A 15,728-nucleotide genomic window follows, 5' to 3' on the forward strand; every position below is an offset into this window, starting at 1 on the left:
TGCCTTCGCTTGCCCAATCTCCTCTGTGACTTGATCACAGACAAGCTTATATCTGCCATAGGCTTCTGTGTTGCCTGATAATTTATATGCATCCCATGCATTTTTCTTCTCTGCCACGAGTCTCATTTGTTTATTTGTCAACCATTTAGGCCTAAACTTTGAACAATATTTTCTTAAATTGGTATGAAAACCCTAGTGGCTTCAACAATTAATTCCTTAAATGCTTCCCAATTAGAATGGGCAAGTAAGCATGTATGTCTTATTATGAGTGATTTTAATTTGCCTCTAAATGAATTGGAGCAAATGGGAAAGAAACTCAACATGTTAGGGAAAAGAATATTCTAGACCTGATCATCACCCATGAACCAGATGACATAATATGGCTGAACCAGTAGCAGGAAGTGATAATGGAGTTCTAAGGTGGACAATGAAGAGAAGGGTAGCAGTAGTTAAAGGCAAAGGAAAGGGTTATAATTTCAGGAAATGAAATTATGACAGCTTAAGGTGCTAACATGGCCTCTATTCACTCTCACAGAGAGTGAATACAATTGAATTATGGTATACCTTTAAGATAATCACAGAAGCCAATCACATTTAAAAAATACTCCATGAGGAGGATTTCAATATCTTCAAACAGGCCTATGGGGCTGGGAAATTCCATACTGCAATAATTAAAGACAAACACCAGCCAAGGAATAAAAAATTTTTACTATAAAAATAATGTGAGATACACTATCAGAAATATTACAATAAATTACGATAAAACATTAAAAATATACCTTCAGGTTTTATCGCTTTTAATCCAGTTTATTTTAGATAATTTTATTGCTTCGGTATATTTTTAACTATATTTTTAATGTTTTATCGTAATTTATTGTAATATTTCTGATAGTGTATCACATTATTTTTATAGTAAAAATTTTTTATTCCTTGGCTGGTGTTTGTCTTTAATTATTGCAGTAAGGAGGAATTCAAGTTGGATGAATAATAAAACTGTCAGATTACCTGAGCAGAAAAAGATGGCATGGAAAAGTCATAGAGCAATAAAAAGTACTGAAGACTATAACAGCTACAAATTTTTTGGGCATGGTGCAATATTAAAAGATTACCTTCAAAAGATGGGGAAAGCTGTCAAAAGCTGTGTGTGCATTCCTGCATGCTGCAGTGAGGTGTGCCCATGAATGTGGGTTTGAAATATTGCTGCATTCTGCACCCTCAGACTTTTTCTTCTTTCCTGCCCTGAAAGTCCTTTCTTCATTGAAAACACTTTGCTACTAATGAGATGATTTCTGTTGCTGTCATGGTTTATATATTTTCAACACACTGGCCTATGGAAGTGTATTTAGAGGTGGAAAATATGTGTCAATTTGTCAGGTGACTATGTTGAAAAAGTGTAACAGATGGTGTTTGTTTTGACTTTCTATCACAACTACTTCTGGGTGAATACAAATCTTTTTTTTGAATCCCCTCCCCCATAACTGAGCTTGTTATCTGCTTACGCAGCTTGTAGCATTTAATATTTAACAGGATTGTGAAATTGATTACATTCACTAATATTAGAATTTAATTACTACAGTGTTAGTTTATGAGTTGCTGGTGTTCTTGGTTTTACTTACTTATGGCAGAGCTGAATTTCAGGGTTGATTGGTTGTTTTGGGTATTCCTGGATGCAATGTTGCAAGCTGAAAAGTTTTCAATTTATATGAATAATTTAACAAGTTTTCTCTTGGAATAATTCAGAGGGAAAACCCTATTCCCACTTTTTGAGATTATATAACTGGCCCATCATGAAGATGGTCTTTAAGAATGCCTCCTGTCTTCAATATAATTTAAATACATACCTCTCTATACAGGTGACAAAACCACTATAACTTAATGAGGAAAAAAAAAACCATACAGACTTTCACTCTTGCCGAGCCATAGTGAGGAAAAATAAACTCATAACAGTTCTTTCTGCTCTAATAGGTGGGCATCTTCCAGATTCAGCCAGCAATAGAAATCAAACCCAGACTTTTTAATTAGATCTGCTCTGCTACATATGTAATGTGGAACCACTACTGAGAAAACTGCTAGTTTCTCTTTGAAGAATGATTAAATTATAACTTCATACCTTTCTGAATTAGAAAGGTTTGTCCCCCTCAACATAATCCCTGCAATATCAAGTTTACTATTATTCCTTTTCTATGCAGATGCACCTGCACTACATCCTTAAACTATGGGAGATGTTTCAGATACCACTTACCTTGAATTATCAACACATCTGAATATGACATAAGGAATGTGAATGAGATAAGACAGGTTTAAAATATAAGATTATTTGTTGATTCACATTGCTTTCTTCTACTGTGTGTGTGTGTGTTTTAATTTCACATTTATACAATTCATGTGGACTTTCCTAAAATTTAATTTTATAAACATGTCAAATTAAAACAACAGTGAATTACCCTGGGATCAGAGGCAAAGTACTCCATAAGAATAGAAGGCACTTCTGCAAGATCTGTAGAACATCTTGTGCCTGTAACATGTTGATAAACAGTTCTTGCCATCATGGAATGCATAGCATGGCCCATCTCATGAAAGAGATTATCTACCATGCCAGGTGTTAAAAGAGATGGAATATTCCATAATGGAGAGGGTAGGTTCATCATTAATACTACAATGGGCAACTGCAAAAAAAAAAAAAAAAAAAATGAATACTATAATAATATTAACTATAGTACAAATGTAATATTTCTTGAATATAAAAGTAAATTAGAATAATCCAAAAATTCTGCACGGTAAACTATTGGTTTAAAGTTTTAATGCTGAATACAAAAGCTCTTTACATTCCTAAAAAGAAACAACAGATAAGTTGTTTCTTTTTAGGAAAGATTAAAAGTATTGTCCAAAATATTACTTGGACAATACTTTCAATCTCAAATAGATGTGTGTAAAACTGGAAATTTCAGTTTTTACACAAATCAAGAAATTCTAAGACTTTGTCTTAGAATTTCTTGATAATTTTAGTCTTAATAATTTTAAGACTTTGCTAATGCTACAGAGGATGCCTTAAGAATTCAGGAAATTGCTAATGAGTGGGTTACAGGAGGGACTGGAAACGTTCAGGCTGGTGACACAGATCAAGGTTACACTTGAACCTTCACTGAAAGTGGGTGTGCAAAACTGAAATTACCATGTTTATGGGCAGGTGTAATGAAATCTGACTACTCACACCTGAGAAACAATTCTGCACGGAAATAGATTTATAAAGAGCTGCAACAGATGGTTACTGAAGATAGTGAGTTCTGCACAAAGTGATAACAGTGGATGAGACATGGCTTCATCATTTCTACCAAGAGAGTAAGCAAAAAAGCTCTTTTTGGAAGTCTATGTCACCGCTAAAACCAAATAAAAGCAAAAGTTATGGCTTCTGCAGGAAAGGTTATAGTTGTCTCTCTTTTTGACATTCAAGGAATGGTTTACCAGCATGTTGTGCCACATCATAAGACTATTACGGGAACTTACTACAGAACTGTACTGCACACTTTGCGGGATCACATTTGTCACAATCAACCACAAGTGATGTGGATGCTGCATCATGACAATACAAGACCTCACATTGCTCATACTGTCATTAATCATCAAGTACTTAGCTAGCATTATCATCAAATGTATTCCTCATCCATCCTACAGCCCTGACTTTGCACCCTCAATTTTTTTTTTTTTTTTTTTAAATTTCCAGAATTAAAGAAGGAGCTGAAAGGATTACATTTCTAGTCATCAGAAGAAATTGTAAAGACGTCAGAGGCGATTCTCAAATGCATGTCAAAAAATAGCTTCCACCATGTTTTTGAAGAATGGGGACTACTTTGAAAAGGGGCCATCAAATATTAGCATTAGCATTAGTAGAGGCATTTGATGCAAGAAAGCAAGCTTATGCAGCATCAGCCAAAAAAAAAAAAAAAAAAAAAAAACCACTTCCACTTCACCCCTCTGTTCGTTCAAAATACCTGTCCAGCTGAGCCTTAAACTTATTTAGGCTATCAACCTCCACCACAAGGGATGGAAGTCTGTTCCACCAACCAACCACCCGCTGGCTAAAGGCAAATTTCCGCACGTCTATCCTACATCTGTCTTTCCTCAATTTGAATTTATGCCCTCTCAGGTGATTTTTCTGAGCTAGAGGAAGAATCCCATCAGCATTGAGCATGCTTAAACCATTCAAGGCTTTATACACCTCTATCAGATCACCTCGCTGGTGCCTAGTCAAATGCATGTCAAAAATGTCAATATGGATGATTAATAAAAAATTATGATCATTCTTTATTGAACAGCCCTTATATATACTATAAGCATAATATAATAAATGTAAATGCACAAGGCATAATACTATAAGAGCTTAAAATTATACTATTATATTTAATAGTATAATTTTAAAGCTCTTATAGTATTATGCCTTGTGGCATTTATATTTATTATAGTATAATCACGTACACCTTTTGGTATCTCTCATATTGTGGGATTAACTTCATAATGGGGTTGTCATGATTGCAATACCAGGGTGCCTACCTGTCTGCCTGCCTGCCCAACCCACCCACCACTGAAAGGCCATACAGCCTTGAAACGGTGCCATCTGGGTGGTGGTGGTGCCCACCAAGAATAAGTAACAATTGTCTTCTCTATTAGTGAAGCGTTACTTATTTGAGGTAGTGTAATACATACATGGTAACTCGTTGTGAAGGATGATCACAATATGAGATACAAATAAAACAATGCCTTTACACTACGAATGTAGATTTCATTTAAGAGCGAGCTATCTATGCTGTATCAACACTAATATTTAATAATACTATAAGCATATACCCAATGAATAAATATAGTATTACTTATAGCTGCAGACAAATGTTTCTGAATGAAATAAGAACTTTGACATATCAACTCAAAATTGGTAATGGCCATGGAATTGATACACTTTTAGGTCATGCATATATTTTATAATTTAGAAGAAAAGAATACAGAAGAACACAATAATGCAAAACTAATATACAGCCAAGCCTCGCATAACGCGAGTTTGATTAACATGTTTTTCAGTTACTCGATTTGAAAAAATTATACCACTTTTTTCTTTGCGCGATACAAATTTCTAGTTAATGCAATCTTTTTTTATGTGATAGTTGAAAAAGATTTGAATCACACGCTAAACATCTGATGGCCAATAAACAAGCGTTTGCCTGCTGCCCGCCTCAGTGTGTTCCACAACCATCGGAAGTAGATGTGTCGCTTGTTTGTTTCCTGCTAATAAAGTCATGTGCAGATGCATTTAAAAATTCTAATTTTCTACCCATTAATTATGGATAAAAGAAAGAGTGAAATCAACGTGGTTGCAATAAAAAAAAAAACGAAAAGTTATAACTTTAGCTTAAAAAAATTGGAGTTATTAAAAAACATGAAAGTAGTGCAAACCATGAGAAAATCTTAAGAGTTCTAGTATACAGCAAATCTATGGTACAAACTATTTTGAGCCATAAGGCCAAATATAAAGAGAAAGGTAAAGTTTCATCAACTTCTTTTGTTTTACAAAATACCAGAAACAGAACTCCAATAATGATTGAAATGGAAACTATTTTATCAAATTGGATAGAAGATTGCAATCTAAAAAGAATTCCATTATCTAAGGACAATATTCAGAGCAAAGCCATTAACATTTTTAATAAGCTTAAAGAAACAAAACATCAAGGGGAGACTGAAACGGTTTTGCTAGTTCAGGGTGGTTTGAATATTTCAAAAATTGAGCAGGACTGTATAATGTTAAAGTAACAGGGGAAGCTGCTAGTGCTGATGAAGATTCTGCAGACAAATTTCCTGCAGAATTGCAAAAAATCATTCAGGATGATGAATACGACGATCGGCAAATATTTAATGTAGACGAAACGGGCCTATTTTGGAAACAGATGCCAACTAAAGCTTATTTGGCTGCAAATGAAGCATCACAATCTAGGTATAGAGTCTCAAAAGATCGACTAATGCTTGTGAACCACACACAAAATCCTAGGGCTTTAAAAGGATACAGCCATCGGATAAGGCCAAATATAAAGAGAAAGGTAAAGTTTCATCAACTTCTTTTGTTTTACAAAATACCAGAAACAGAACTCCAATAATGATTGAAATGGAAACTATTTTATCAATTTGGATAGAAGATTGCAATCTAAAAAGAATTCCATTATCTAAGGACAATATTCAGAGCAAAGCCATTAACATTTTTAATAAGCTTAAAGAAACAAAACATCAAGGGGAGACTGAAACGGTTTTGCTAGTTCAGGGTGGTTTGAATATTTCAAAAATTGAGCAGGACTGTATAATGTTAAAATAACAGGGGAAGCTGCTAGTGCTGATGAAGATTCTGCAGACAAATTTCCTGCAGAATTGCAAAAAATCATTCAGGATGATGAATATGACGATCGGCAAATATTTAATGTAGACGAAACGGGCCTATTTTGGAAACAGATGCCAACTAAAGCTTATTTGGCTGCAAATGAAGCATCACAATCTAGGTATAGAGTCTCAAAAGATCGACTAATGCTTGTGAACCACACACAAAATCCTAGGGCTTTAAAAGGATACAGCCATCGGACTCTTCCAATCATTTTGCGTTCAAATAAAAAAAGCATGGATGAACAAAGCCCTATTTGAAGACTGGTTTAAGTCTTATTTCTGTCCAACAGTTGAAGCCTATTGCAAAAAAAATAATCTTACTTTTAAAGCTATGTTGCTTTTAGATAATGCACCTTTTTTTTTTTTTTTTATGTGAACCCCAAACACGAGAGGTATTAGAACCTAGAGTACTCAGTACCGTGCTAGGGTTGGAGGTTGAGAAGACGAAAGAAGATGTTTGTTGACATTAGACTTGAACTTCTGTAGATTGTAATTTTCAGGAAATAGGTATGAAGGAAGGTTGTTACAGAAAACAGCAGTTGAATGAATAAATGAGGACGATGAAAAGTTGGCTCTGTGGGTTTGAAGTTGGACAGTAAATGAATGTTGGCTGGTGGCGGCACGTGTTCGGACTGTTTTGAAAGAGAGAGCGGGAATTATAGAAGCCAATTCAGAAGAACAGTGTACATGGAAGTAACTGTAGAAGAGGCATGCAGCAGAAAAAGTGCGTCTATGAGAAAGTGAGTGGAGAGACTCTCTTAGAGATGAATCATTAATTAACCTAATTGCCCTCTTCTGAATGGAATCAAGAAGTCTGAGAGAGGTTTTGGGGGAACCACCCCAGCCGTGGGAACAATATTCCATGGCAGGGCGGATTTGCGATTTATACAGAGTGAGCAGCTGTTTGGAAGAAAAGTAACGCCGAGAGCGAAAGAGAAAACCAAGTTTTTTAGATGCAGAGGAAGCAATATTTGTAATGTGCTTGTGCCAAGAGAGATTAGAAGTCAGAGTAATCCCCAAAAGAGATATATCATTTTGCCTAGAAATCGGAGTGTCGCTAAAGATAAGCATAAGAGCAGAAAAATCCATTTTGCGAGATATAAGACAAGACTGAATTTTAGAAGGGTTGAAATCAACTAAGTTCTCTTTGCCCCACTGGAGAATTATCTGAAGATTTAAGGAATTGGTAGCAGATTTTTGAGAAGTTGAAGCTGACAAGCTTCAACTTCTCAAAGTTGAAGTTGAAGTTGAGCAGGACAAGGTTTCTCAAAATGGAAAGTTGAATGCAATGTGCTATCATCGGCAAAACTATGGATAGGATTTCCAGTCAATGGAAGAAGGTCATTAATATACAAGAGGAAAAGAGTGGGGGAATGAACTGAACCTTGGGGGACACCGGCATTAGCGGAGACGTTAGAAGACAGAGAGCCATCTACCATCACCCTCAGTGAGCGATCAGAGAGAAAACTGGATAACCAATTACTAAAAACAGTTGGCAAACCATAAGATGGAAGCTTGTTTAGAAGACCTTTATGCCAAACACGATCAAAAGCCTTTGAGATGTCAAGAGCAACTACTTGTGTTTCACCGAACCTTTCCATTGAATTAGTCCATAAATGGGTAACATAAGCCAGAATATCACCAGTGGTTCAACACTGACGGAATCCATACTGGCGATCGTTGATCAGATGGAAGGTTTCTAGATAGTTTAAGAGTTGGTGGTTAATTGATTTCTCCATTACTTTAGAAAGAATAGAAGTAATTGCAATGGGACGATAACTGTATGGGAGGGATTTGTCTTCCTTTTTAAGAACTGGCTGGATATGAGCAAATTTCCAAGCAGAAGGAATAAGAAAGTGAAAAAAGGCGGCAAAGAATAGGAGTAAGTTCAGGAGCACAAGTTTTGAGAACAAGTGGAGAAATACCATCCGGACCTGGAGCTTTCTTAGCATCGAGATTCATCAAAATCCTTCTGATATTCTTTTGACGGAAGACCACAGGAGGCATTGAATAGAGTGTGTTGGGAATGGTGAGAGGTGTTTTACCAAGATCATTAATACATGAGCTGGAAGAAAAATGGGATGCTAGCAGGTCAGCTTTATCCTTGGCTGAAGTGACAACAGAACCATCTGGTTTGGACAGAGGTGGGAGCAGAGATGGGCAAAAGTTGCGGCCAATAGCTTTGGCAAGAGACCAGAATGCTCGGCTACCATTACAGCAAGAAGCAAGTTTTCTACTCTTAGCCTGTTCAAACTCTAGTTTGGACTGATTAATAGCTACTTTACAATTGCTGCGAGCTTTGGTGTAGGCAGAAAATGAAACTGAAGAATTAGAAACAAGCCAATTACGATATGCAACATTCTTCTCTTGGACAGCCTTAGCACATTTATTGGAAAACCAAGGTTTAGATAAAGGACGAGATTTTAAAGTGGAGTGTGGGATAAAGGATTCCATTCCTGCAAGAATAATTTCACTGATATGATCTGAGCAAATGTTGACATCAGAACTTTTGAAATAGTAATCCGACCAAGGAAAAGAAGTCTCGCAGGTCATCCCATTTTGCATTCTTGTAATGCCAAACAACACGAGGTTGGGAATAGCCATGAGATAAAGGTTCCATCGGAGAAGAGACTATCACCAAGTTGTGATCTGAAGTGGCTAAAGGACATCTCACTTTGACCGTGTACTTAGAAGGGTAGTTTGTGAGAAAAAGATCAGGCGTATTGGCTGTATGATTAGGATTGTCCGGTATTCTTGTAGGTAAATGAACAATCTGTGCTAGGTCATTAGTAATTGCAAAAGTCGAGCAACTCGACCTGCTGGGTCAGTGTGACTAGAAAATGGAAGCCAGCTGGAGTTGTGAACATTAAAATCACCAAGGAAAATTACCTCACTGTTAGGCAAGTTGGACTGGAGAAAGTCAAGTTGCAAAGAGAGGAAGTCAAAGAGCTCCAAGTGATTAGTGGAGTTGGGAGAACGGTAGAGACAACAGATGAATTTGACACAATGAGGTAGAGAGATTTTAAGCCAGAGAAGATCAAAAAGAGGAGATTCCAAATTGCCAAGTCTCTGACAGGGAATATCAGAATGGACATATGCTCAAGTACCACCTTTGAGGCGAATAATTTGGGCATCTGAGATGAGCAGTAGTTGAATCAACCGATAACTGAGATTCTGTCAGAAAAAGTACATGGGGTTTGGCAGACTGCAAGTGGAAATGGACATCGTTGAGATTAGAATTGAGACCACGTATATTTGTGAAATGAATTAGGAAGTCCTTGGGAGATTTAGATCTTTTCACAGATAAGCTTGCTCTATTAGTTTGACAATTCATGGTGTATTCAACAGTAAGAAAAAGTGGGTGGGACATGCTGTATGAAGTAATGAAAATTTTGGATATGGTGTACATGTGGTAAGAATATACCCCGATCCATGACATAATGTGGCCTCGACAATGCTCCCCGCATACACACTACTAGGACTCTCTCCAGTCACTATCTGGCAGAGTAGAGGTAGCAAGATTATACACTAGCTGATCCGGAAACCTCCTAGAGAGTTACCAATAGGTTCGATCCGGTGTACTAACTAGCGGCCGGCCTGCAAACACCGTTTAAGAGCTGTACCCCCGAAATATAAGGAATATTGGATCTCGCCACGACGTTCATCATAACCTCAAAAGTCATCAATCATACTGCATGATGGAAGAGATAGGGAAAGGTTGACTGGAACTTAGCTCTAGAGACTAAACATGGGTTCCACCACTTCAAGCCTCCAATAAGCAAAGTGGTGGTATTTCACCGGTTGATGAGAGTCATCTACCACCTAGTACTGCCTGGTAACATAGAGGGGCGGCGTTATTTCATGTAGTGTGAGCACCAACACTTGGACATTATTCTGCACTTGGTGACTTAAATGAAAATGTGAAAGTTTGTTTTTTTACCAGCGAATACAACTTCGTTGTTGCAACCCATGGACCAAGGTATGATTGCAACTTTCAAGGTTTACTATATCCGTAGACATTTACACAGGCACTTGAAGCTAGAACAGGAAACAATGCAATTTCTGTACCAGAATTTTGGAAAAAATATAATATATGAGTGCCCATTGAAAACATTCATGCAGCATGGGAAGAAGTGACAGTCAGCAATATGACAGCAGTTTGGAAGCATCTTTTATCCCATTGTGCAAACAATTTTACTGGCTTCAAAGATGCAGTTCAAAAAGTTATTGAAGACATAACTAATATTGGTAATGACCTTGGTTTCAAAGGCTTGGATACAACTAACATTTGAGAATCACTGAATTTGCATTCAGAACAGCTAAGTGACAATGATCTACTTCAAATAAAGGGACAGCGTGCGTACAAAGAAGCTGAAATAAAAGTGTGAGCCAGATGAAATTTATCATTATTATTAGCGATATGGTGCAAGGAAGCCTGATGCTTATTCTGTGCCAGCCGAAAAAAAAAAAAAAAAAAAAAATTTGATTTACCCTGTGAACCAGAGAGAAAGGGAGAGAGAGACGTAGAAGGAAATCACCAAGAAAGAGAAGAATGATGATATCCAGCTCAGGAGCCTGGGTGTGCCAAGCCCATACTCACCAGATGTGAGCCCCTGGTTTGTTACCACAAAGGAGATAACGGTAAAAGAACTAGGTGAAATCTTTAGTATCGCAGAGAACCTTAAACAAAAAGGTAATGGATGTTGATCCTAACATGGAAAGAAGCATGTTATTTCTCCAGGACCTAGAGTGGCTTGTTGTTGGCTATCGGAAATTGTATGATGAAAAAAAGAAAGCCAAAACTGTTCAAACAACTGTGTTCAAATATTTCCATAGCAAATAATTAGTTTCATTATGTATTTTATGCAATAAACATTTAATTCTATAATAATTTTTACTATCTTTTACATAGTATACATTTAAAAAGTTATTTAAAAGGTATTTTTAAAATTCTTTATAGACATTCCTGAAGATCATGGACCAATTATAATTTTTCCCAATTGATTATGATATTTTATTAACTTTATTTTTTGTGCTATGCACTCGTGGGACGAATTAATCGCGTTAATCGATGCCGGCCTGTATAGGTAATAAATGCATGATTATTCTGCAAGAAAATTCATTGTTAGTTCTTAATGACACTAAATATTCCTTTTTTTACAATAACATTGCTGCAATGAGCAAGTCCCTGATTGAAACATGCACCCTCGCCTGTTTTGATCAGGTATAGGGTGGATCTATCAAGATAGAATCTAACAATGAATCACTTCAGACAGAAATTGTTTATTTCTCTATAATTATTCAGGTGAATAATTAAAGACCTATCAACTTGACTTTATGCCATAGAAAATAATGCATTCGGTGGTGAAAGAAGTAATGCAGATTCACAGTTATCAGCAACCAAAACATGTATCTGTTAAAGGCACACCTTGTCTGACTAATCTCAGTAGTGACTGTGGTGGTCACAAAGGAACTAGATGCAAAAAATAATTTCAACACATATATTTAGATTTGAGTGAGGCTTTTTATGCCATTCCACGACTGCTGTCCAAACTGGAGCAGTGTGGCATTGGGGACAAGTTACTACTATGGATAAAGTTTGTTATAACTATGGCTATAATGTGCCAAAAACATGGCATACAATGAAATATGTATGCCATGGCATACAATACTATGAAAAATAATATGTACAAGCACAAAAAAGGATAAAAAATGCTATATATGGACTAAAAATAAATGCTATATACACTCAGTGATAACTGAATTATGACCATCCGATCAGTAATGGACTGTGCCTCATAGCTTGCAGTATAAAAAGCTGAATAGCTTCCTATGCTAAAACAGTGATAATCTGCATTTGATCGTGCAAGTCAATGTGATAAAGTAGAAGTTATGGGATGTAGTAAATATATCACAGAGTTCCAATCAGTAAAAAAAGATCATTAATATACAATAGGAAGGAGTGGGAAAGAGAACTTGACCTTGTGGAACAGCAGCATTAGTGTTCCACAAGCCAAGTTAGCCATCAACTCAGAAAAATCAGTGGATACTCAATTGCAAGAAAAAGAAACAGGTGCCAATCCATAAGGTAGGTTCTTATTATGAATCTGCATTACTTCTTTCACCACCTTTATGCCAAACAATCAAAAACATTAAATATGTCAAGAACAACTTGAGTTTTACCAAATGTTAGATTGAGACAGTTAAGAGTTGCCGGCTGATGAATTTTTCCATTACTTTGGAAATACAGGTAACGGTAATGGAATAACAACTGGATAGGAAGAATTTTTCACCTTTTTAGGAATTGGCTGGATATGAGTAAGTTTCCAAGCAAAAGGAGAAAAATCAGTGGAATAAGAAAGTGGAAAAAAAAAAAAAACAAAGGTGACGGAGAACAGCAGCAAAGTCAGGAACACAGGTTGCACAAAGCGTACAGAAATGACAACCAGCACAGCACAAGTTTTTAAGGTATTTGATTACAAAAGCAGGGAGACAGCTTATGGTATATTCGAATTAAGAATATGCCATAAGCTGCCTCCAGCTATATCATAAACAAAACTCTTTAAGACCTATTAGAGGGTTTTGCGTGTAATATTTATTTGCTAAAAAATGTACCAAACAATTAGGAAGCAGATATATTTGCTTTAGTGTTTTTTTCAATGGTAAAAAAATTCATACTTTCAAATTTTGGTGCCTCCTAAACTTCACAGTGCCAAGCCAATTCAACATTGGCTCATCCCTTAAGCCAGCACTAGTTAAGCAGTTAAAGCCAAGAGGAGTACCTGTAACACACTGTGCAGTGATAAATGTTGAGTTTTAGGATATAAATTTTTACACAGTTTAATAGTAATACTAATGTATAAATATAATGCAAAAACTGCATAAGGTATCTCATCAAGAAAAAGATGCAGAATTATTACAGTAGTGTATGAAAGCAAAGTATTTCGATGGGCAAACAATTTGGTGTAACATACTAAACACATTTTTTTTTTTTTAACTCCACCAACCTCATTATTTTACTTATGAGCAATAAATACTTTATACTGATTTTAAATGTATCTGAATATCTGGAACATATAAGCAAAATAATCAAATTGCTGGGGTTAGAAAATAATAAGAATAAAAAAAAATAAAAAAAAAACACTACTTTGCATTATATATTTCTGTAATTACTGCTGGTAGTCACTATTGTCCCACTGCTAGAGCTTGGCTTTATTCTTTATTAAATTCCCAGTTATACAAACACATAATGAATGCTACATTTTCATTTGGAAGTTTTCTTGCACACGTCACTTGATTGCTCATTTAGATTGAATATATTTATTCATTGTTTGAAACAAGGATGCTAATCGAGGCTGCCTCTTGTTGATGAGCAAACTAAATATTTTAAAAACTAGTTATAACAGTTTATTTGAGACTGTTACAACATTTAATTAATAATTGCCTTCTTGGTGATTCTCTGACTGAAATTATATTAGTTACTATTTTTTTCAACATGTTTTGTAATTGTTGCAACAATTGTAAAAAACTTACTAATCAGTATAATTTTGATTTGGAACAGGCTAAAGTGCAAACTTATAAAAGCGGTCCATAAGACTTAACAGTAAGACAAACCAAGCAATAATCCTATTAATATTCATGGGAAATACACGTATACCTATAACAAACTAATATATACTACATGTTAAGTACAACTACATATCATTGTATTTAAAAAATAATCATTAATATACAGTTGGACCTCTATATAACGAAATCGATCATTCATTTGAAAAAATTCGTTAAACAGAAATTTTATTATAGAGAAATATGACCATTTCAGCAATGAAAAATACTGTCAACATTCAGAAATATAGTAAAAGATGGGAAATAAAACAGAAATAAGTGGGAATGAATACATTTTCTAACATTTTAAACAATTAATTTATTAATACATATATATTAAGAAATGACTACATACATGATAGTGCACAAAATATTTTTTTGAAGACTAAATGCTCAAGGCATAATACGTTATGGGTTGAAATTAACTATATAATATAGGTGTAAATACACCATAGTTTACCAATAAGTTTAACTGCATACATAGTGTAATGGCATCGTTTAGATTTTATCTCACATTGTGGCTACCTTCACTTCAAATAAATAATGCTTCTCTAGTAGAGAGGCCTACTGTTATTTATTCTCAGTGGGCACAACCACCCAGATGCATTTCGGAGCTTGTTGGCTCACTCATCACTGGGTGGGCAGGTACCCTGGTAATGCAAACATGCCACCACAATATATTAGTACACTGGATTTTACTGTACATCATTCATAAAAATGTTAAACACTCAAATATTTTCTGGCACATTTTCTTCATATTGAAGGCCTTGACAAATGCTAGGTTTAATATTGGCCCTCATTTTGGCATTAGCATTAATTGAGACATATGATGAAAGAAAGCAAGCTTATATAGCATCAGCCAAAAAAAAAAAAAAAACCATTCCTGTCACTCCAAATGTTTGTCTAGTTCAGCCTTAAATTTATTTATGCTATCAATTTCCACAACAACAGATGGAAGTCTGTTCAGCAATCAACTACCCACACATCTATTCTGCAAGTGTCTTTCCTCAATTTGAATCTATACCCCCTCAGGTTCTTAATATGAGCAAGCAGAAGTATCCCATCAGCACTGAGCCTGCTAAAACCATTCAAGGCCTTATACACCTCAATCAGATCACCTCACAGGTGCCTAGTCTTCAGATGCTGCAACTTACAGAACTTAAGCCTTTCTTCGTAAATGTACCCCTTAGTTCCTCTCACCAATCTTGTTGCCCTTCTCTGTACTCATTCTAGCAACTCTACATCCTTCCTAAAATGAGGCCTCCAGACCTGTATGCAGTACTCAAGGTGTGGCCTGACCATTGCTTTATACAAGGGGATAATCACTTCCTTGTTTCTGCAAGCAAAATTCCTATATATCATTGACAAAACTCCATAACCTGCTCTGGCAGCTTGTCTGCACTGCTCAGAGAACTTCATATCTGTCTGTACAATTAGCCCCTGGTCTTTTTCATTCTCCACCTCCATGAGTGTAGTAACACAGAGTTTGTACATTTCTCTTGGGTTACTGCTACCCATATGCAGTACTTTGCATTTGTCAATGTTAAACTTTAGTTGCCACTTCTCAGGCCATCTGCCTAACTTTTCTAGATCCTGTTGCAGTAGAATAATGTCTTTATTGTCATTAACAACCCTGCCAACCTTTGTATCATCTGCAAACTTGATATTCGCCCAAGTCATTGCTGATATTGTCACTAGTACTTTGTATACCC

General features: G+C 35.9%; 1 protein-coding gene across 3 annotated transcripts in view; it reads right to left on the bottom strand.

The window, feature by feature from the left end:
* LOC150091130 (mitochondrial intermediate peptidase) overlaps positions 1-15,728 on the bottom strand; it is a 323,378-nt gene that overhangs the window by 86,826 nt on the left and 220,824 nt on the right. For all 3 annotated transcript variants that reach the window (XM_090382168.1, XM_090382159.1, XM_090382176.1), the window contains exon 12: positions 2,445-2,666. In XM_090382168.1, the coding sequence (XP_090238294.1) occupies positions 2,445-2,666 (222 nt within the window). The remainder of the gene's footprint in view (positions 1-2,444; positions 2,667-15,728) is intronic.

Source organism: Mastigoproctus giganteus, chromosome 1 (assembly GCF_048544385.1).
Source record: "Mastigoproctus giganteus isolate SK-2022 chromosome 1, ASM4854438v1, whole genome shotgun sequence".
NCBI classification, from domain to species: Eukaryota; Metazoa; Arthropoda; class Arachnida; order Uropygi; family Thelyphonidae; genus Mastigoproctus; species Mastigoproctus giganteus.